General features: G+C 35.6%; 1 protein-coding gene across 2 annotated transcripts; it reads left to right on the top strand.

The window, feature by feature from the left end:
• The first annotated feature begins 287 nt into the window (after positions 1-287).
• On the top strand, positions 288-6,878 carry LOC103960000 (RNA-binding protein 24-A). 2 transcript variants are annotated; one of them, XM_048580705.1, is made up of 6 exons: positions 288-848; positions 1,005-1,136; positions 3,040-3,182; positions 4,819-4,855; positions 5,768-6,092; positions 6,220-6,878. In XM_048580705.1, the coding sequence occupies exons 1-6, from the start codon at positions 666-668 to the stop codon at positions 6,258-6,260; spliced, it is 861 nt and encodes a 286-aa protein (XP_048436662.1). In that variant the 5' UTR covers positions 288-665; the 3' UTR covers positions 6,261-6,878. The 2 variants fall into 2 exon arrangements, with proteins under 2 accessions (XP_048436662.1, XP_048436663.1); XM_048580706.1 differs by having other exon boundaries at positions 290-848; positions 6,200-6,878.
• The last annotated feature ends 17,426 nt before the right edge of the window (positions 6,879-24,304 follow it).

Below are 24,304 nucleotides of genomic sequence, written 5' to 3'. Positions count from 1 at the left end.
AGTAATGTTATATTTATCATTTATTTATATTTTTTTAATATAAATTTAGTCCGTCAATACATATGAACTTCATCGCTATTAAAGAAAAAGTACAAATGATAATACGTACAAATAAATAATAAGAATAGTATTTTTGAATTATTTAAAGAAAAACCTAAATGGAAATCATGTTGAGTGAGAAGAGTGTCAAGAAGACGCGCCAACGGTAGAGCGTGTGTGAATTTGGTACAATAATGCGGAGAGGTGGGGCTAGCTATGTATATAATTCATGTCCGTATTATGAGAGGGGCTTTCCTCTTTTTTTCCAACTTTTGCTTTCGCCCTCTCTCTAGTTTCCTCTCCTCTTTTCTTTTTGTTGATCTCTGACCCAATTGTCTGTCTGTGTGCTATCAACACCCTCACCACCACCACCACCAAGTTTACCATCGAAATCTCAAACAAGATCCCTCTTCTTCTTATTCTTCTTGTTCTTGTACCAGCAGCAGCAGCGAGGGCTAGAGCTAGATCTACTAGTAGTGTAGGGCATGCCAATCAGTGGTAGCTAGCTAGATATATAGGACTCTCTTCTTAATTAGTAACACCAACACCACCGCACAGGATTTCCAAGATACCGACCGAGAGCTGATCATATCATCATATCGTTCGCGATCAATCGAGAATTGAAGATGACTCCAGCTAATCTGGCAGGGCAGTTTGGCGACACGACTTACACCAAGGTGTTTGTTGGAGGGTTGGCATGGGAAACCCAGAAGGAAACCATGAAGAAATACTTTGAACAGTTTGGTGACATCTTGGAGGCCGTTGTTATCACTGATAAGGCCACTGGGAGATCTAAGGGCTACGGATTTGTATGCACTTTCCCTTTCATGTCATGCAATATATTGTATATAGCGTTTTTAGCTAGCTAGTTAGATAGATCTTGAAATAAATGAATGATATCTGCATATATGTATTTTACTATTTTGAATATATATATATATATATATATATATATATATATGTAGGTAACTTTTCGCGAAGCCGAAGCTGCGATGAGAGCTTGTGTGGATGCTGCTCCCGTGATTGATGGGAGGAGGGCTAACTGCAACCTGGCTTCTCTTGGTGTTCAGAGATCCAAGCCTTCAACTCCAAAGCATGTAGTATTCTATTTCTTTGCTTTTATTTTCTTTAGGTTCTCATCCTCATTTTATTTTATCCTTAATTGAAACCTTATTTCTTTATTTTTGGTTAAGGTCTTTTGACTTTTGTGCATGTCATTATTTGAATATTAAATTAATTACATGTCATATGTCAATTTCAAAAATAAAAAACTTATTAATCATTTCCAAATATATCATTTTAGTATTTTCATATATTTCTATTTTTAATTTGTACCATTTTATAAATTTATACCAATATTCTTTTTAGTTTTAATTTGTACCCGTAATTTTAAATTTAATCTATACCTAGTAATTATTTTTTCAAATTTAATAATTACGACAGAACATTATTTTTTTGCTAAAACTATGTGAAGAACAATATATTATACTCTATTTTTTATTTTTATGTCAGTATTATATTTAAAATATTATTTCAATTTGTTAAATTTCATAATTTGTAGAATATTGAATGCATAAGTGCAGTAACCAAATTCCTTAAATGATGCTAGGAACCTTAATCAAACTTTTTAAACAAAATGACCTTATTAATTTCATAAATTCCTTAAATGATGTAGGGACCTTGAAACTTTTAAATTTCATAATTTGTAGAATATTTAAAATACTATTAGATTTACTAAAGACCAAAACCAAAATGACCTTATCAATTTCCTCAATTCCTCATTTCTTCTTTAGTTAATCTCTAATCTGTATAATAAGGGTATCATAGGTTTTATCTTACAAAAGCTTATCTTGCGTTTTCACGTGAACACACATATACATATCTTCTAATTAAGATACCTTAACTGATTATTTATATTACCATTAGTTCTTATATATTAACTCGGTGACGCAGCCAACAGCCTTCAGAGTTTTGGATATTCCTCACTAATTATCATTTATGCTCTCTAGAAAGAGGTTATTGAATATATATATAGATTTGGATTGTGGTCCGAAAAATATTCTTCTTTGAGGAAAATTCTTTTCACAGTGAAATATATGCAATAATGCAATTTAGATATTCCTCCTCAACTAAGGATTAAGTATATTTCTACATTTTTTTTAATTTAGATTGGATCAATATCGAACAAGTCCAATATCTCATGTGTTTTTTGCAAAAATAGTTGGATAATATAAATACAGGCCTTTTATGTAAAGGAATTTCTATTTTTGAAAAAAATGAGAATTAGATGTGGGTTCACTCCACATCAAATTTCAATGATCCGAACTGTCTATTTTGTAAGTCTCAATTCATAGATTATTCTTACAAAAATTCAATTCAATCCAAAACCATTTGCTTATTTAATTATCAAGATCAAATTTCATTGTTTCTTATATAATAAAGTATTTGTTCATTTTTTTGAACCCAATTAGATGTCTTAAATATTTCCAATTTGGCTAATATTTTGTAAGGATGATCTATGATGTACAACTTGAAAAATAGACGGTTCGGATCGTTAAAGTTTAATATGGTGTTGACCCTACAACCAATCCCTATTTTTATAAAAAAATAAGAATCCCTTTTCTTAAAAGCTTTCAATATATATATATATATATATATATATATATATAATTGGTGTCATGCTAGCTCAAATTTACGTAGCTACCATTCTAAAGCAAGATCGACATATTTGGAACCATATTTCCGCCCTCTTCTTAATTTGAAATTGTTTCAAGCATAGATATATATACTCATCCTTTCTTGCAATATTCTTCTTCTTCTGATTATTATTATCATCAGATTAATGTTAATGCAATTTTGTGTATATTATTTTAGAAGAGAAATAATGTTGATACTTGTATATGCAGTACTAGTAGTAGAGATGTCTTTAATTTGTAGAGTGATGTATAATCAAAGTTACCGTCGGAAATATTTAAGAGATTAATTGGGAAATGATGGGCAGGTGGAGGAGGGGGAGGCAGGAGCTTTGGGAGGGTGGGGCCATTCCAAACAGGGTTTGGAGGAGGAGTGGGATCAGCTTTTCCCTCTGCAGCAACCTTCGCTCATTATGCCATCCAACAAGGGATACCTTACAATCTTTATGGGTATGTATGACCATTGACCATTTATTGACCATTTGACCATCTCCATCATCAAATATAATATTGCGTTACCTTACAATCTTTATTTATGGATTACTGGGATTTTTTTGGACGTTCTGAATTACTTATATTATAAATGTTTTAATGGTTAGATTTTTATTTAAAAACATAAAAATTAAGATACAATAGTTAAAATATTCGGAATCATCGGTATTCCGGAGCACTCAATAATTTTTTATGGGTAACTATATATGTATGAGTTGATGATGAAGATGCTTTATATGCTATGCTATATGTTGGATCGTCATCCGTATCTGCTAGCTGTATGAATACGTGTGTGTGTATGGGAAGCAGCACGTGCTTTGCCAACTCATGGACTTCCACCACCCAGCCTCATCAACCTCGCTAAAGTAGGCCTTTTTTTTTTTATGACAAAAATTTGAGGATAAATTAGTTTCTTCTCCCTTATTTTCTTTTTTTTTATTAATTGAAATCTTATTCTTTTTTCATTTTTGATGAAGATCCCTTGACTTTTCTTCATGTCATTATTTAATATTAAATTATTTACAAGTCACTGTATGTCAATTTAAAAATGAAAAATTATTAATCATTTTTAAATATAATATTTTTTAATTTTTTTTTTCTTCATATATTTCTATTTATAATTTGTATCCGTTTTTGAATTTTGTACCAATATTCTTTTTAGATTTAATTTGTACCCATAATTTTGAATTTTAATATGTACCCATATTTTCAATTTAATTTGTACCCATAGTTTTGAATTTTAATATGTACCCATATTTTAAATTTAATTTGTATCAATATATTTTTTCTGAACGTACCCATGCTAATTATATGTGTTTATTTTATGTTTTAAAACATATCAATAGTGATTTCTTGCACTATATTAATAATTACGTGGGTACATTTTTTTTTTGCTAGAACTATGTGAAGAACAAATTACTCTATTATTGATTTTTAAGTAATTGCTATATTTGTAACAATATTATTTGGATTTGTTTAAATTTCATAATTTGTGAGATATTGGATGTATAAATGCATGAGTTAAATCTCTTAAATGATGTTAGGGACCTTGATCAAACTATTTAAACAAATAAGGTTTCATTCTAACAACTAGGTTGATTAGAGACCAGAGCCAAAATGATCATTTTTTTAAAACATTAAAGTAGCCCTACTATATATGTATCAAAATTCTGTAAAAATTCACCAGCACGATCATCTCTCTCTCTCTCTCTCTCTCTCTCTCTCTCTCCACCACATGATCAACATCAAAATTCATTCCCTTTTGGCATGGTTGTGACATTCCCCCACCCCAAAAATACACACTGGCAAATAACACAGTACACAATATATATGCATCGCGCAAGCTTGTGCTTTTACATTTGATCCTCATGCATGCATGCATATATATGACATGCATCTTGTATCAGCAATCTCTCATGGGCGCATTGCATTCGCAACCTTAATTAACCATTCATTGACATGAATTGTTTTTAACATGTATGCATCATGTTTTACACAGCCATGTAAAACGCATAAGTAATTTAATCGAATTTGAATCGATATTTTCTTGTCTAATAGATGCTGACTGACTTATAACTCTTTCCATTTCGATCAGGTACTCTTCGTACTCGCCAGACTACACTTATCCTACGGTTTGTACAAACTTCTCCTTTTTATATTATAATATTTCCTTAATTAATTTGTACTTTCATTTCTTTGCACTTTTTCAAATATTTCCTCTAAAACATTTTACCCACTTGGTTTTCTCGTATTCCCTTTCTTTAATGAAACATTCTACCTTTGCTTCTTTATAGGCATGCACTTTACTCTTCCAACAGCGTCCATATTACGTAGGGAATGTTTTTTTTCAGCCACTCTAAAGTGATAGTGATGCTTATCACTCTATTTATCACTATTAGATAATTTTAAATTTCGAGATTTGTGTAGTAGATAGATACAAATTTTAAAATTTAAACTTGTTCAACAGTGATAAATAGGATGTTAAGCATTATCACCAGTTAAGGGTGGTACGCAAAAAATGCACCTATTACGTAAGGGTAAGAGGAAAGGGGACCAACCAACACATATATGCATTGCATGTCTTGGCAGTTCCATGTATGCAATGCCAAGTTGTGAAAAATAATTTAACTTCTTCAACTATTCCCAACAACCAAACTCTTTTTTTTTTTTTTTTTTTACCTTGATTAATATACGCCCGTGTTCCGGGTTCCAACTTGGTAAGTAGGCTTTCACTATAATCTACACCAAATAGCGCACACAAAGAACAGGAAGGGAAGAAAGTGAAAAACAAGACCAAATATGCAAGTAAAAATGGGGAACTCACATGTACAGACTCCAGTTTCACGAGGCCTCCTGAGTTTAAATACGCAGTTATATTCCTCGCGTTTACCGATAAAATTTATTTTTTTCTTTCTAGATATGTGCTATATATACCTAAGTAATTGTACTTGAATTTAATGTAAGGTAATTATGTATTAAATTAACTAACTCGTATAAGTAAGTGATGATTTGTGTTTTGTGCAATGTGTATATATATTTTGCAGAACTACTATGGTTTGTATGGAGGGGCAGCAGGCCAGTATCCTATGTACGGGACAAGCCCTGCAACTGGGATGGTGGCCGGAGCAGCAGCAGCGGCGGCATTTTACCCCTATCTTTCATATGGATCGGAAGGGAATGGAGGAGCCGCAGCAGGTGCGTATGGTAGCTCAGGTGTGCCGAGCTATGCAACTGGTGTCCAATACCCCCACCAGCAGCAGCAGCAGCAGCTTTTTCAGTATTCGACCATGAACTCAAGTGGAGTTGGAGGCTACCAGCACTATGGTCCTCCCATTTCTCTTGCGCCCTCGCCCGCCTTGCAGTCACCAGGTAATTACGTGAATTTGTTTTTTGTTAGATCGATATGAGAGTAATTTCTTGACTTTTAACTAGTTAATCTTGGTTGAGATGGATGCAGACACTAATATCTTTGACAGTGTGTTTTGCTGTGCCACAGGCGTAACCGTGGCCCTTCCTGCACCAATTCCTCATCGCTAGTTCATCCGAAAGTGCGTGCGTGCATGCATGGCTTCAATTTATTTGAAACTCGATTCCACCCTCATCGGCTGCAAATGCTTCTGAGTTTTCAGCAACCTCTGGCCTAACCATGGTTCACTTCTCCATCTCTTTCTCTCTCTCGCTGTCTAACACACAATTAATTAGCCCAAGCAATTGGCATTTGAGCTAATTAATTTGCACACATACAAAGTCTCCCAAAGGGGCTACATGAAATCATTCCATCTCCACAATTGGCTGGGGTACGTAGGTACGTGCATCTCATGCATACTCATGCATTTCATTTTCCCCTTGAAGAGTTCCTTTGAAGAGGAACTAAAGCATCCCTTTAAACACCAACTCAGGCTACTGGGTTTTAGCCAAGTTGGAAAATAGTTTTCGTTGTTTCCCTTAAAATTCTTAGCCCTGGAGAGGCTGAGGCAACAAAAGAAAAATGTTACTTTTGGCCCAGGAAGGCTAAAGAAATGCATAAAATGGCTTGCGAATATTGTAAATTCAAAACAAATAGCAAGCCCCTCACTTTTGAAAATTTTCAATCCAAAAATGTTTAATCCCTCAATCTTCAGCTAATCAATCACCTCAAACAAAAAGAGGCGCACAGTTTTGGGGAAAAAAAACATTGGCATGGAATGCCCCAGTTGTTTTGGCTGTTAGCAACTATTCTTAGGATTTTGAAACTAGCTAGGACCAGTGATGTTTCTATAAAGCTTTACCTAGTTTTTGTCAACTTTCACATAATATGTGTCTAACCAACCAACGTTGGATCTTTTTTCCTTTAGGGTAAAGGGAAGAAAATCACTAATTCTTGTTCGTTTCTTGTAAATTCATCAAGTGTGGCTAAACTATTGGAGTTTTAGCCCCATTTTCACTAATTTAATTTTAGGAGGGATAGTTTTTAGCATTAGCTTTTAGCTATAGCTGGTACAAATCTCATCATCCTTTTGAGCGCTCCACTAATGGGTGTGGAGTTCAAAAGCATCTGCATGTAATCCTCGGGAGATATTTTTGGTTCCCTTGGGTTCTTCTCCACTAACGCACCAACCATGGTTAGGACTTAGGGCTTCCTCACTCTTCTCCCTCTCTCTCTCTCTCTCTCTCTCTCTCATGTTCATCTACTACTTGGAAATGGACCTTGATACCCTTTTAAATATGTGTAAGTCTATGCTTTGGATTGTAATTAGGGATCCTATTAAGGACAGTTAAGATTCGTTCTCCATCACTGCTGGTTGAGAATGGATATGGTACTCACTACTATGCTTTAAATTGAGACTTTCATGTTTAATATTCTGATGATGATATTAATTGAGACTTTTAATTGCTTAATTCTTCTGAAGTTCAAAATTTTGGCAGTCAACAGAGGAAATATTGTAACTTTCTCAAAATTAATTAAACATGACCATCAATACCGTGAATTGATGGTAGTGCATACAATAAAACTGAAAGATTTACCAATCCTTTCTTAACACGTATTGCGACAATCTGTATATTACAATATTATTTATATTTATACCTACATATTTGAATATGTTTACTTGGCATGCTGACATTAATCCCTGATGGGTTTTTTTTTCCTTGTTCAAAACTACGGTCTGGTGGTTTTCCTCTTCAATTAGAAATGAGAGGTTTTAGGTTCGAATCTTATGAATGACGAATTCGATACTAAATTAGGCTGTCGATTGTGTGATTTAACCGAATTATTCATATTTTTAGTACAAAAATATCGATATACTAAAAAAAGAAAAAGAAAAAAAAAGTAACAATAGACAATAAACTAATTTTAACTTCAATACACCAATAGTCATGTCATAGTTGTTATAAAAAACACGGAATGATTTGCCAGCTTGATAAAAGCAAGTTGTTGATAGCCATTCTCAGTCGCTCCAAATTTAATTTAAGATAGAAATCATGAAAAGATATAAATATACATATATATATATATGTGTGTATAGGAAGAGAGTGAGAGAGAACCGTGGAAATGTGAGGCTTAAACAAAAAATAGTAAAATTTTGATTTGTAACATTACGTTAGCGTCCTTAATTTTTTTTTTGTTGTGATAAAAGAAAAAATATTTTTTTACCCTCTTTTAGTTGACAAATAGAGTTTCATTAATATGTAATTTAAGTAAGACTAGAAATTTATGTCCGTGCGTTACTGTGGGATAATTGAAAATTATATAAAAGATTAATTTGAACGATATAAAAGATTGTGCTACAAAATAAAAGCTCATACGGATGCAAATCCTACCTTAGATTTTCCTTTTATTTTCAGTTTTATCAAGCATAGCAAAATTATCACATCCCAGCCCGGAGGTATCGGCCAGCATAACTCGATTTGGAGTCCTAATGAACATATCGAGTCTCTCTCTCTCTCTCCCTTTATCTCGGCATATCATAAGATTTCAATGAGTCATAAATATTGTATATAAGTGTTAAAATAAGAGACTGAATGTGTTATAGCAATGTCCGTGAAGAAGTAAAAACAAATTAAGACACAGATACAATTACATAGGACTTGGTAGTAAATCCAAAATTTAATTGGAGGCTCTACATAAAAAAATATATAATATATTAATATGGACATACCATTCTGAATATTCTGTGAGATCTACTAATCTGAGTATATGAATACATACGTTTCTCCAAAGTGCCTATTAACTGTAAGAAACATTTTTGCAGGTGCATGTAAGAACAAATATTCAAGTAAAATGCATAGCGGAACAAAAAAATACCCAAAAACTCAAGTTTTGGTTTCCAAGTGAAAACCTTCTCCATTTCCATGAGCTTCAGCACCTGTTCAACATTAATAATGATTTCCTCCCTGAGGCCATCAACAACGCCACACTGCACACGAAAAAATCAATAAACTTAGGTCTAGTTTGGTACTGAGGTGATTCTAAAAAAAGTTGGTATAAAAAAAAGCTAGGAGCTATTTTTGTGTTTGGTAAACATTCAGCTTCAGCTTTTTTTTCACAGTTTTAGTTGAAAAAAAGCCAAAAACAAGAAGCTGCAAAACTCAGCTTTGAAAAATCAGCTTTTTTTCACATCTGTTTTACATAAAAGTTTACCAAACACTATAATACTGTTTTTTTTTTTTCAAAAGCACTTTTACAAAAAAAGTTTACCAAACACTCTGCTGCTTTATTTCATAGCTGCTTATTCTCACAACACAGCAGAAGTAGCTTTTTTTCAAAGCACAGCAATACCAAACCAACCCTTAGTTCACTTAAAAGAAGCTGATTTGTGAGAAGGGTCAGTAGCCAACTAATGAACATAGAGCTCTGTAATATAATCATGTTCTGAATTAACAGCCAACTCACCTACTTTTATAACAAATATAAAACAGCATCAGGTACTATCGCATTCATTAGTTCTATAATTTTCTTATTGTTGTAAAAATTAACGGTGTGTGCAATGAAATAAATGGAATAAGACACAAAATTTATGAGGTTTCTCTACAGTCAGTGTGACTGGAGTACATCATTAGGGTAGCAGTGGTGCTTTCATTTATAATCTGGAATAATAAGAGTACAAAAATAATTCTCTCTATTCTCTCCTCTCTTCTTCATCTCTCTTTTCTCTTCCTCTCTCTTCCTATCTTTGCCGTGAGTCTCTCTTTTTGGCGTTGTGTGGGGTTTGTAATTATATAGAAAATAGGAGTCGTAGGAAGCAAGCTTCAACTTACAGTGGAAGGGTAACTTGCCCATTATTTAATTATTTGAGTGGACATCCATTGTTCTACAACACTCCCCATTGGATGGCCACAAGTCTTCGATTGACTTGTTAAAATCTTGATCTGTTTTTGGATGCTCCTCCTGATGAGTAGTACCATATCTGTTGTGCTTGTTGACTTTCCACATGCTTGTTCTTGAACTGGGCTGGATGGCCTTCTGGTTTCTTCCAAAGGTCTGAATTTACTTCATTTATCTAGAGCTAAATTTGAGTCGAGGGTGGTGGACACTTGATCTTGAATCAGACTTGTGATTTCTTCAAGGGCCGTCGAGACTTGATCTTGAATGAAATTTGACCATGATGAGCTTCACGTGGCAAGTGATCTTCCGCTTTGCTGGGGATGAATCAGCATGTGTTTGTTGCGCTTGTCTCCACATGCTTCAATGTATCATTTTTGCTTGCCTTATTTGTTCCCTTTGTAGAAGTGGTATTTTCCCTGGTTTTCCCCCATGCATGTGTGGCATCTTCTCTTATAGTATTTGTTCACTGATGCAGTAGCGGAATGCAAACCTTGCGTTTGAATGGTCCTTCAAAACATCACTTCTCAGTGACTCATCATGCTTAGCAGCTTTAGTGTAAATAACCAACATCATATCAACAGTTGAAAATGAGTACTTGAGAGCAATGCAAGATAAGCAACCAGGCAAAGATTCCAGGCAATCAATTCCAGATCGGAAGGTTGATTCCAAGTGCCGGCTGATTGCTTTCTTTCTCCTTATCCTGCAGGTGAGAACAAGGACAAAGAAAATGACAGTGAGACAACATGATATGAGATACTCTTGCTTTTGACCCTAATGATATGAGATACTCTTGCTATGGTGTGACTTGTTTGAAGAAGTATTCTTGGAGAGGAAGAAATCTAAGTATTTCGAGATGCTTTGTTGAAGATGCATTCTCAGAGATGAGGAAGAGTTAGGTATTCTTGCAGGTCTACCTTGTTATGGAGCACAGAGGTCGACATATATAGGGATTTCCCAATAGCAGGTAGTGGTGTTGTACCTTTACTCTTGTCAGCAATTGTGGTGTAATTAGAACAGTAAGATTTACGTGTTTTCAACTTTGTCAGAGATATTTGACAAAGTTGCACGTGATATTCGAAAGACTGAGATTGTGTTTGAAAAGTACCAACAAACTTTATTTAGGAAAATCTGGCTTTTAAAATTCAGAGAGCGGTGTCTCTTCGATCTCTAAACAAGTGGCTCTATTGCCTCTTCTTTTATAGAGACATCAATTGTGTTCAAGAGTATGCTCAGAAAGTTGTTGCCCGTAGAAATTTTCCCCTTCTTGCACTTCTGAGATTTTATTTGACCTCATTTTTCTTTCATCATTTCTAAAAATGGCTTGCCCATCTTATATTTGCTTAGATTTGAGTCTTAGGAGTGATATAAACGAATCGCGTTAGGATAATATATGGCGCCTTTCCTTCTTATCTTCTAATGGTCATCTGACGGTTGGGGACTCTGTGATGAAGAATAACATAACCACTACAGTGGTAGCTAGGAATCTTCTCACTTCAAAACATAACAGAATCTTTTCAAAACGGTATGATGAGTCAACTGTTCAAGACTCATTGGCTCTCAGTGTTCAATGTGCAGGCTCTGTATCCAATATGGGCCAACGCCTACTTGCTCAAACTCGCCAAGTTGAATCATTGATGGCTGAGGTGGCAAGTCTTAAACAAGAGATCAGATGGCTCAAGCACAAGAGTAGAAACTTACACGTGCTTGCAAATACTTACTCAACGAACATGAAAAGAAAGCTTGACCAGCTGATGAAATCTGAAAGTTGGATTCAAAGTGATCACAAGAGGTTCGTTGCTAGATTCCGAAGGCAACTGATGCCTTCCCCTTTTGATGTTTTGCCAAGTACTGGGGCGTCACATGATCAATCTCCAGTTCCCCCCCTCTGGGGTATTGCCGAGCACTGAGGCTTCACATGAGCAACCTTTATGAAGATCCTATTTGTTTGTTTTAACTCATGTATATGTACATATCTGTAATTTCTCAAAGATATTAATAGATAAGTTTAATTTCATTCAGTGTATTGTGCTAAATACAATAAAGCATATACTTCACTAAAATGTGGTACTTCTGGACCAAATATCAATTTATCTGAGGAAAGAGGCAGAATAATAACATTGAAATAGCTTACCCTCACGAAGATAAATGATCATTCTTAGTGTTTACATCATTTGAGTATTCAACTCATAATCTTCAATCCATTTGATTCTTTAATATCATAAACATCATGGATAAGATTCGTGTTGGTAGATTATTTGATCTGCAGTTCGAGACAATATTTCTCTCAACACTTTATAATTTTTCTAAACTTTTCAGGAGTTTCAATTTAATGTCATCGACTCTTGAAAAGATTTTAGTATGTTGCAACAATATCATAATGATAGTACTCACTAAGTCAATTTATACCATCCAGTGGTATTGAGTACATAATTTATGTTTTACCCTTCAGGGGCTTAGTTCAAGCACTTTGAATCCTTCAGGGATTTTCCTTTGGAATTTATACAGGGCAATTTGCTCCCATGTATACTGGAGGGATTTACTTATGGAGATATGATATGGGCGACTCACAACCCTTTGTATATAATTCTCTATTCATATGAACTCGTTTACAAGAGTATAATTTCAGGTTTCAATTAGTAACCTTGTGTCATATCATATGAGTGTATTTCACTATATAATGCTCGTATGTAACCTCCGTGGTTTAACATCTTTTGGCTATTTGTATTATATTCAAGTACATAGGTCCATTTTTCCACGTTCTTACAAAATTGTAATGGAATTGCCTTTCTCCATTTTTGGCCAATAATTTTTGTCGATGGAAAAGAGCATGACTCAATATCAACACAGCTCATTGATGAATTTAGTGGCTACTTATAAAAACTAAAATTACCATTGGTTATCATCAATCCGTGATCCCATATTCTCATGTGCATGCGCATGCATAAAAGCTTTTCATTTCTTTTGGATATCCATTGCCTTTTCACTATCTCTTCCACGATAGTCGTAATTTAGAGAATGCGGATCATAACCTCTTTTTGAGTGTTATAGAGCTTGGATTTTAATCTCCACTTCCGGGAGTTGAGTCAATGAAACCTATACGTCTATCATGCTTCATGCATGAGACATCAAAATTCCCATGTCTGCGGATTGTCCTTTCTGGGACGTATATCCATGTGGCGACTGTCATGCAACAGTTATGCTTCTGGAATGCAATAGTTCAGTAGTGTCATATTCTTCTTCGTTCAAATGACTAAACCTTTTGAGTCTGAAGGTCTGCCATGCTTCAGGTGTGCAATAGATAAATCATTTACTGCCTCACTATATTGCCCAACAGGGACATTAATTCTTGTAGGCACATTTGTAGCAAGTATATGTGATTTCATCACTTTCGTTACATCATTAAATGCATCTGGCATTTGATTGACACATCGTTGCATCATTCAATTATTCTTACTTCATTTTCTCATTAATTGCTTCGTGAATCAAAATAAGACAAATTCTCTTCGTTCTTCTGGAATTGTCTTTTCTTATCATTCTTTTGGAACGATGTTATTTTCTCATCGTTCTTCTGGAATGATGTTATTTTCTCCACCTAATGGAGGGAAAATTGTCTTATCAAAATGACAGTCCACAAACCATGCGGTAAACATATCCCCAGTCAAGGGATCCAAATATTGAATGAACACCAATGCCCAATCACCGATTATACCTCATTTCAGTACGTTGTGACAATGCAATAGGCACAAAGATAACACAACCAAAAACTCGTAAATGTATAATGTTTAGCTGGTTCCCAAACACTAGTTGTACTGAGAAATATTGATGGTTGGTAACAAATCTCAACCGAATTAATAATGCGTCATGCAAAATAGCATGTACCTATGTGAAAACTAGCAATTTTGTTTTCATGAGCAGAGTGCGGGTAATCAATTTCAACCGCTTACTAAATGCTTATGCTAAACCATTTTGAGTATGGACATGAGGAACTTCTAGTCCTTATTTAATAGTCTGTAGACTGATACTCTTATGGCCTTTATTACAGTTAAGTTGAGGCACTGCGGCACTTCAAACTTACTGTACTCATCAAGGAACTTCATGTCTTGATCTTGAGAATCAATGGATTTCATGCTCGATCTTTTTGTATAATGGAACTTCGCATCCAATCATTTTATATGATGAGGATCAAGAAACTGCAGATTCTGATCTGATCAAGGAACTTCAGGTCCTGTATATACTCATCGTAACAAAAGATAAGTACAATAAATAAATTAAAGCAATAGGCGGTAATTCCAGCCATAGTAAATAAATTGCATTTAAGTAAATAAAGTTTGTGACAAGGGCTTTAATTCAGCACTATTCACATAAATCAAAAGTTAAAGCAGTAGGCAGTAAAATCATCCATGATAAATAAATTGCTTTAAAGTAAATAGAAATTGTGAAAGAGTTTTAAGCCAATACCATTCACATAAATAAATACATATATATTTTCTTCTTTCTTTTCAGATGGTGCAACACCATCCAAAAACCTTTACCTTTTTTTTATTATTATTTTTCTTTTTCATTCACATGCTGCATCATTCCAAAAAGTTTGGCCCCATTATTATTTTTCATTCAGATTGTGCAGCTGCATCATTTTGTCTTTTCCATTTTTTTTTATTTCTTGCTTTTTTCTCAAATGGTGTCATGCATTATTGCCTTTTTCAGATGGTGTCATGCATATTCCATAAACTTCCGTTTTTTTCTTTCTTTGTCTGTCTCTACCAGTCTCGAAACCCAGGACCAGCTAGGTTGTCATAGAGGTCACAAAAAACCAATTCAATACAAAAAGGCTACCAAAGACTGGCGTTGTTCTTGTATGGCCCAAAGAACATGGCACCGTGATGCAAGAACATCCCGATAGGGACATAGATGACAACGGAGTTGATGAAGGCACAAGAGAATGAGGCATGTGTGGAGTCAGTCCTGCCATCACCATCTCAGACAACCAAGTATTCATGGGAGTTCTCGAAATCCGTCGAAAACAACTCGATTTTCCAAGTCTGATGAGATTCTTCTGGATCTCTGGAAACCAATTATCAGGTACGAGTTTTTTTATCTCGTGATGACTACAGGTCGTACCGGAATTTGGTGGGGCGCTTCTAGCGCGGTGGGAGAGACAGAAAATGGACATACCTTTTATTTTGTGAGATTTTGGCTAGCAGAGGTAAGAGGTAGATAATGCATCACCGGATTTATGGCGTTGTGCTTTCCATTGACATGAGAGCTTCTCGTGCTGATAACTTATTGTAAAATCGACAGTGTGTGTAGTGGAATAAATGAAACAAGACACAAAATTTATGAGATTCCTCTACAGTCAGTGTGACTGGAGTACGTCCTCGGGGCAGCAGTGGTGCTTTCATTTATAATCTGGAATAATAGGAGTATAAAAATAATTCTCTCTATTCTCTACTCTCTTCTTCATCTCTTTTTTTTCTTCCTATCTCTGCCGTGAGTCTCTCTCTTTGGTGTTGTGTGGGGTTTTGTATTTATATAGAAAATAGGAGTCGTAGGAAGCAAGCTTTGGCAGATAGTGGAAGGGCAACTTGCCTAGTATTTAATTATTTGAGTGGACATCCACTGTTCTACAACACTTATTACCTTTTTAGGATTAATCTCAGTTTATTATTTTGAAGCTTTTGGGTTTTCAACATTTCATAAATCAAGTTTTTCTCGTCCCAATCTAGTACCTAAAATCATAATTCTAGGACACTTTCATAGTTCATACATCCGTTAAGTTTTACGTCAGAACCTCTATTAACTTATGACATGACATCCACGTGAAAATAACTAAGCACCACGTGTCAATATGGGCACACATGGATATTAAAAATTTAAAAGAAAATTTAAAATATAAAAAAAATAAAAATCTAAACCTTAAACCTACAAAGAAATCATCCTCCTCTGGGATCATCAATCTCGTCCTCATCCAAACCATTCCTCAAATCCAATCCAATCCTGACCCTAAACCTAAAAAAAATCAATCTAGGGTGTTGCGGATTCGAACCAAAGAACCAAATTTCATCAATTACCATAAAAAAATAAAGAACCCAGCTCTGTTTGCTCACTGAAACCTTCAATCCCATCGACGGTGGACATGGATATGGCGGAGGAGCTAGAATTCTGAGGAACCGCGCGCGGCGAGTTCCAAATTGGCGACAAAACTCTCGATTTGGCTTTATAGGTAGATTTGTTGTTGGCTTCTTTGATTTCAAACATAATCAAATAGTTTGGTTTTCCATTTTTGAATTTGATGGTGTTGAATTTCATGGGTTTTCATTTGGGTTTGGAGAGGGAAGGGGAAGAGGGTGGGTGTGCAGGAGTGGAAGAAGGATGGGGTACTGGGTGCAGAGGAGGGAGACGAGAGACCCAAATTGATTTTTAATTTTTTTTAAATTTTAATATATAAGCCTATATTGAGACGTAGCATTAGTCACTGTACACGTGAACACCACATCATCAGTTAATGGAGATTCTAATAGAAAACTTAACATATATATATATATATATATATGAAAATGTCACAAAATTATGATTTTAAGTACTAAACTGGAATAAAAAAAAAATTGAAATGTTGAAAATCAAGAAACTTTAGGGTAACGAACTGAGATTAATCCTACTTTCTAATACCTAATGAGTAAGAGCTAGCAGGCGAGCTTGGGGGCTGACTTCTTCAGGTTTGAATCTAACTATGCAAATCGTCCTCATTCTCCCACACAGCAACGGTCGGTATCAACTGTCAAATTAATCATCTTATGCCACCCCCACCTCACCACGCTCACTCTCTCTCACTCATGCGCCGACATTGAGAGAAGAAGACGATGACCTCTTCTGGGGCATCTTGGTAACCACAAACCCTTGTAAACCCATCTCTCTTGTGCAAGTGGTCACAACTTTAACAAATGCAGATATTGTTTTCATTTCTTAAAGGTTTTGATCTTTACATATCAGTACATGTGTTTTTTATTATTGGGAAAGAGTCATTTTTGGATTAATTGATATTCCATCTGGGTAATTATTGTAAATTATTGTACCATATATTGGACCTTAGTATTTGAGCCTTTAGCCCATGATTTATGTAAGAAGGAAGGAAACCCTTATTCTATGGAAATGATCTTTACCCTCACTTGAGAAGGATGGCAAAGAGAGCAAACCCTAGCCTCCTATCACCAAGGAAATGGCGTTGCTCATTGCCTGGCTTGTCAAACTATTTCTTAGGATATGAAGGTTTAAGTAATGACAGTTGTTTAGTGATTAGTGTGCCATGCGGCTAAATGTCATTAGTCCAAGCCTTGAGTTAATTATAGCTGTGTATTTCTAAGACAAAGTCATTGCCTTGTAATCATTATCCAAAAATATAATGATAAGTCGTTTTTCAACAAATTCTCTCTACTTCTCCAATATCTTTGTTTCCTCCATCTTCGTTATCATGGTATTTTCATCGGTCGAGGCTCGCACCGTCGATTGACGATCTTCTTTGCTTCTGTTTGTTTAGCGTTTGTGTTGTTGTTTGGTTTCAGTCTTGCTTCAGCTCCGGTGTTGATTGTCGGTGTAGTCAGTGGATCGTTTCAACCCTAGCATTTGAGGGTTTTTCCGCTTGTCGATTGATTCTTTTCCTCTGCGAAGATGATATTCTTCTATCTGGTTGCTTGTTGATTATCGCTTTTTAATTGTTAGTGATTTGTTGGTTGTCTTGATTCTTGATCGCATAAACCTTAGTTTTTTTTGGGGAATTCTTGATCGATTGAGTAGTTGTTTTCAATTTTGTATTATGTGAAGAAGTTCTTGTTTGTGCTTACATACTCACGATGGTAACCCCGGCGCAATTAGTTCTCACTCAATCATCGATTGCTTATCTAATTCTAAGTGTGGGCAATACTGTCACCGTGAAATTAGATGATTCCAATTATGTCACTTGGAATTTTCAAATGGAGTTATTATTAGATGGCAATGGAATCTGTGGTTTTGTTGATGGTTTTGTTGCTTACCCTAACAAGTTTGCTGAGACTGATTCTGAATGAGAAGTTGATGATAACACACTGGTGATTTCTGATGCATATAAGGTGTGGAAAATTCATGATAAAGCATTGATGACTCTTATTACTGCTACACTGTCACCTGCTGCCTTGTCTTATGTGATTGGATGTCAGAGTTCTCAAGAAATGTGGCTGAATCTTAGATAACATTTTGTAAATATGACTCGTACTAGCATTATTCAGATGAAGATTGATTTGCAGAATATCAAGAAAGGTCCTGAGACTGTTAATGAGTATCTTCAGAGAATTAAGAATACTAGAGATCAACTTGCTGCAGTTGGAGTTGTAATTTCTGATGAGGACATTGTAATTGTTGCTCTTCATGGTTTACCTCTTGAATTTAACACAATTAAATCAGTGATTCGTGGTAGAGAAAACCTTGTATCCTTGAAAGAATTAGGGTCTCAACTTAGAGCTGAAGAGTCGACCTTAGAAGAAGTGGCAAAGTCAGTTCCTTTAATGTTTGCCATGCTTGCTCAATCTTCAAGTTTTGGAAGTCATATAGGCAGTTCATCCAGTGTCCTCAGTTTCAACAATTACCTTTCCCAACTCATTTTTCACAAATGGACGTTCCTGGTCCTTTGGCTTTTGTGTCTTAAATTGGATCAGAGTCCTACAATAATTTCAGGGGGAATAACATCAAAAACAAAGGCAAAGGCAAGAAGTTATTCTCAGGGTCTTAACCTTAGTTTTCTCAGTCTCAATTCTCTAGAGGGAACTAGTTTCAGGCCCAGTCTCAACCTGTGTATCAGTCTTTAGGACATCATATGTTACCATCTTAACCCTATCAACCTCAATAGAAATGTCAAATTTGTGATAGGAAGGGTCACTCTGTGCTTAACTGTTATCAAAATGGGTGTCAAATTTGCCATAGAGTTGGTCACACATCTGCCACATGTTTTGATCGAGCTAATAATACTCCTCAGTCTTTCATTCCAACATAGGGATATTTTTCTCATTCACAAGGGTTTTCTGTTCCATATGCTTTTCGTTCTCTATATGGTCCACTCTCTGGTGTTCCACCTCAATATCAATCTTCTGCTGTTCTTTCTCCACAACAATATCCATTTTCAAGTGGAATGTCTCAGTCCTATTCTCATGTTGCCATGAATGCTACGACCACTTGATCTTTTTCAGCTCTATCACAATAATATTGGTTGCTTGACTCTGAGGCAACAAATGATATGACCTTTGAGCTTTCCAATCTTCAAGTGGCTGCACCCTATTCTTCTACAGAAACTGTGACCAGTGTAAATGGTGAAGGTTTATCTATTGCACACATTGGCAATTCCATGCTTCATACTAAGTCTCATAGCTTTAAATTGAACTCTATATTGCATGTTCCTCAGTTATCACAACACTTGCTGTCCATGAATCAACTATGCTAGGATAATAATTGCAGATGCATTATTGATGAGTCTTCTATTTGTGTGCAGGACAAGGTCACCCAGAAAGTTCTATTCCAAGGGCTGAGTAACAATGCAGTTTATCCCATTCCTATGTCTAAATCTAGACAATTTTCTCTAGTAGCATACTTCGGTAAAAAAGTGTCATCTTCTTTATGGCATTGTAGGTTGGGTCATCTAACAAATTCCATTGTTACACTAGCTCTTAATAAGTCTTCTATACCCTTTCATTGTAATTCTCAACCTCACACTTGTACAGCTTGCTTGCAAGGCAAGTTCACTCATCTTCCTTTTCCTTCTAATAAACCCAAGTTTGTAATTCCATTTGAGGTCATTCATTCGGATGTATGGGGGCCTGCTCCTCAAATGTCTTCAAAAGGGTATAGGTATTATGTGTCGTTTATCGATGAATGTACTCGATATACTTGGATTTTTCCATTAAGGAATAAAGCTGCTGTGTTTGGAGTGTTTGTGCAATTCATGCATTTATTCACATTTTTTTCAATTCCAATATTAAAATTTTCCAAAGTGATGGGGGTGGGGAGTATGTTAGTCACCAATTTCAAACCTTTCTCACCACCAAGGGTATTGTTCATCAAAGGTCTTGTCCCTATATGCCAGCCCAAAATGGCTTAGCTGAGAGAAAAAAATAGACATATGGTTGAAAGTGCAATTACTTTACTTCAACAAGCTGTTTTGTCTCCTCAGTTTTGGTACCATGTGTGTGCTATTGCTATTTACTTTATCAATAGGATGCCTACACCCACTCTGTGTATGAAATCTCATTTTGAATCTTTGTTTCATGTGCCTCCTCGATTGGATCATTTAAGGATTTTTGGGTGTGCTCGTTACCCTTCTATGAAACCTTATCGATCTCACAAACTTGAACCTAAGACCACTGAGTGTATTTTCTTGGGGTATGCTGCTCAATACAAAGGCTACATTTACTAATCAATCAAAGATCACAAGTTAATTGTCTCTAGACATGTGCTCTTTGGTGAAGATAAATTTCCCACTTTATCATTAAAAGTCTTACCTCTGTCTAAGTCATTTGTGTCTTCCCATGTGGTTCATCCCAACATTTTTTCGTCTCCACCCATGGTTCCCATACCTTTACCAGTTGTATTTAAACATAGTCAAACTACAATTCCTTGTGTTACTCAGGCTCATACAAGCAATAGTTATGATCTTGTCCTCCCTACTTCATTTTCTACATCAAGCTCTACTTTTGGGGTTCAAACGACTTCTGAGCTGCTTACACCATGTATTTCCACTACTGTTGGTGATTCAGAGTTACATCCACTCACTACTACTTCTCAAGTGTCCGAGTTGCAGAAAATACTAATTTCTTCTCATAATACACATCTTACGCAGACCAGGTCTAAGTCTGGGATTTTTAAGAAGAAAAAGGGTTTTTTCTATTCAAATGAAGTCTAATCCTGATGCAAAACCACAGTCCTACAGTGTTGCTTCCAAATCTGTACATTGGCAAATTGCAATGGATGAGGAAATGTCTGCTTTAATTTAGCAACACACTTGGCATCTTGTTCCTTTACCTTCTAATAAGAATTTGGTAGGGTGTAAGTGGATTTACAAGATCAAGAGGAACTCTGATGGGTCAATTGCACAATATAAGGTGAGGTTAGTGGCTAAAGGGTTCTCCTAAGAAGCCGGACTTGACTACTATGAGACTTTTAGTCCTATTGTGAAGCCAACAACAGTGAGGTTAATAATGGCATTAACTGCAACAAAAGGTTGGAAGTTGAAACAATTGGATGTAAAAAATGCTTTTTTACATGGGGTGCTTAAGGTGGAAGTTTACATGGCACATCCACAATGATACATTGACAAAGCACATCCTGATTATGTTAGCAGGTTGCAAAGGTCTTTGTATGGTCTCAAACAAGCCCTAAGGGCTTAGAATGACAAGTTCACCAAGTTCTTACTCTCTTTGGGGTTTAAATGTTCCTATGCTAATCCATCTTTATTTGTTATACATGATGGCATATCTCTGGTTATCTTGCTGTTGTATGTGGACGATATAATTCTTACTGGGGATAGTGATGTTCAGATTCAGACTATTATATCTCAACTTACCAAGGAGTTTGGTATGAAGGATTTGGGGGTTTTGCATTTCTTCCTTGGTTTTCAGATAAAGTATCAATCACAGGGTCTATTTGTTCATCAATCTCAATATATCAAAGAGTTGTTACTTAAGATGGATATGCTCAATTGCAAATCATGCCTAACTCCTTGTCCTCCAAATCAAAAACTTTTGAAAACTGGCAGTTCAGTTTATTCAGATCCCAAGACTTATAAGAACACTGTGGGAGCTTTGTAGTACTTAACTTTCACTAGGCCGGATATAACCTATTCTGTCAACCAAGTCTGTCAATTCATGCAGTCACCTTTGGACTTTCACTTTGTTACTGTTAAGAGAATTCTTAGGTATCTCAAAGGTATAATGGATTGGGGCATGTGTTTTAGACCTGGTTCTCTATCTGTCAAAGCTTATATAGATGCTGATTGGTCTAGGAATCCCAATGATCGTCGATCCACTACTGGTTTTGTTATTTTCTTGGGTCATAATCCTATCTCTTGGTGTTCCAAGAAACAGCATATTGTTAGCAAGTCTTCTACTGAGGCAGAATATATGGCAATGGCAACTACTACTGCAAAACTTGTTTGGTTGTAGCAATTACCCAAAGACTTGCATATTAACAGTTTTGCACCCCCTTGTTGCATTGTGATAATATTTCTGCTATGTCTTTAGCAACTAACCTAGTTTTGCACTCCAAAGAAAAACACATTGAGATTGACTGCCATTTTGTGAGGGAGCGTGCTCAGCAAGGTTGCATTTCTTTGCAGTTTGTTGCATCTGTGGAACAATATGCAGACATTCTCACCAAAGGTTTATGTCACCTTGTTTTTTGTGCATTACTCCAATCATATGCGTGGTCAATCTCATCATAAGCTTAAGGGGGAATATTAAGATATGAAGGTTTAAGTAATGATAAGTGTTTAGTGATTAGTGTGCCATGTGGCTGAATGTCATTAGTCCAAGCCCTGGTTTGGTATTGAGGTGCTTCTGAAAAAAGTGGATATCAAAAAAAGCTGGGAGCTATGTTTGGTATACATTCAACTTTAGCTTTTTTTTTTTTTTTTTTTTTTTTTTTTTACAGTTTTGGGTGAAAAAAAGCCAAAAACACAAAGCTGCAAAACCGAGCTTTGAAAAATCGGCTTTTTTTGCTTGCCCAGCTTCTGCACAAACTGATTTCGCAAGAGGCGCTGAGGCCTTTAATGAAATTTTTCAATAACCAAAACGGCCTTTACTAATTAAATAAATTATACATTATACCCGTCAACTTCGTCGTCGACCCCGCCACATCTCTCTTCCGTCTTCTCTGACTCTGAGCTTCTTCAGAATTCTGGGACAAGAGCGGCGGGAGGTTCGTTTTGTTGAAATTCGGGGCCCTTTCGTCGGATTTCTGGGCTTTGTTAAAATCTGGGTTGCACAAAGAATGCTAGATTTGCACCCTTCTGCTTGACACCCAAAATCTCAACAGGAAAGCCTCGATGCCTTCGCCGCTAACACCAACGGTAAGTCCTGAAATCGAAGTTCATCCATCTTCTTTGAATCGGTTGATGTGACCCAGCCTTCATTTCCCCACGACCTAGCCTTCCTTAGGATAAGACAGAGAGAGAAAGGGGAGAAAGGGAGTAAGCGGTGGAAGATGACAAAGGTTCTGGAAAAATAAAATAGGGACAAGGTAAAGAAGAAAAGACTCTTAGAGAAAATAATAGAATAACAAAATTATAAATATCTTAATAGAAAAAAGGTAAAAGTACATTCTTCGAAGCTCACAACTATTTATAAATAGTTTATATAAATCTTATAAATGTCATAATAAAAGAAAAGATAAAAAATTTATTATATAATATTCAACATCATATCTTTTGTAGTCATTTTACACCGTCGCAGAGGTTTTACATAAAAATTTACCAAACACTTTAAAACTGTTTTTTTTTTTTGGCTAAAAGCACTTTTACAAAAAAAAAAGTTTACCAAACACTCAACTGCTTTATTTCACAATTGTTTATTCTCGCAGCATATCAAAATCAGGTTTTTTTCAAAGCACAACAATACCAAACCAGCCCCCAAGTCTTTAGTTAGATATAGCCGTGTATTTATCAGACAAAGTCATTGCCTTGTAATCATTATCCAAAAATATAATGATAAGTCGTTTTTCAACAAATTCTCTTTGCTTCTCTAATATCTCTGTTTCCTCCATCTTCGTTATCACTCTTCATATGACTTTGGTGAACTACTCCTGGTTAAGGGTGCAACTCGGACAGGTTGGGTGGGTTGGAAAGTCAACCCAATCCTAACCCAACTTTTACAATTCGGGCTTGGGTTCGGGTTGTGTTTCATTCAGGTTTATTTGGGCTCGGGTTTAATTGGGTTAGGGTTTACTTGGGTTGGGTTTGGGTTGCCCAACTTTTTCAAGTTTAATCTTGTAACAACTTACTTTCCAAGAATTCCCAAAAAAATTAAGCCAAGTAGCATCAAAGCTAGCTAACTCTAATTTCATAAATCAATCTACTATGAAGCTTTAGGATTTAGAGACTACGAATATGGGCTGACTAATCAAAACCTCTTATTCCCTAAAAGCTTGAGTATTTATAAAGGGTAATTTATTAAAAAATTATTATAAAGGTTGTTGGTTTTTTGACTTGGCACACTTGGGTCTAGTATGAGTATTAATTGATATAGGTTACAATCTGGTTAGATTGGGTTTG

Source organism: the organism of the source record quoted next, unplaced genomic scaffold, assembly GCF_019419815.1.
Source record: "Pyrus x bretschneideri cultivar Hongxiangsu unplaced genomic scaffold, Pyrus_bretschneideri_v1 Contig16, whole genome shotgun sequence".
Lineage (NCBI taxonomy): Eukaryota > Viridiplantae > Streptophyta > Magnoliopsida > Rosales > Rosaceae > Pyrus > Pyrus x bretschneideri.
The sequence above is the reverse complement of the archived record's forward strand: the minus strand, read 5'-3'. Positions and strand labels throughout refer to the sequence as shown.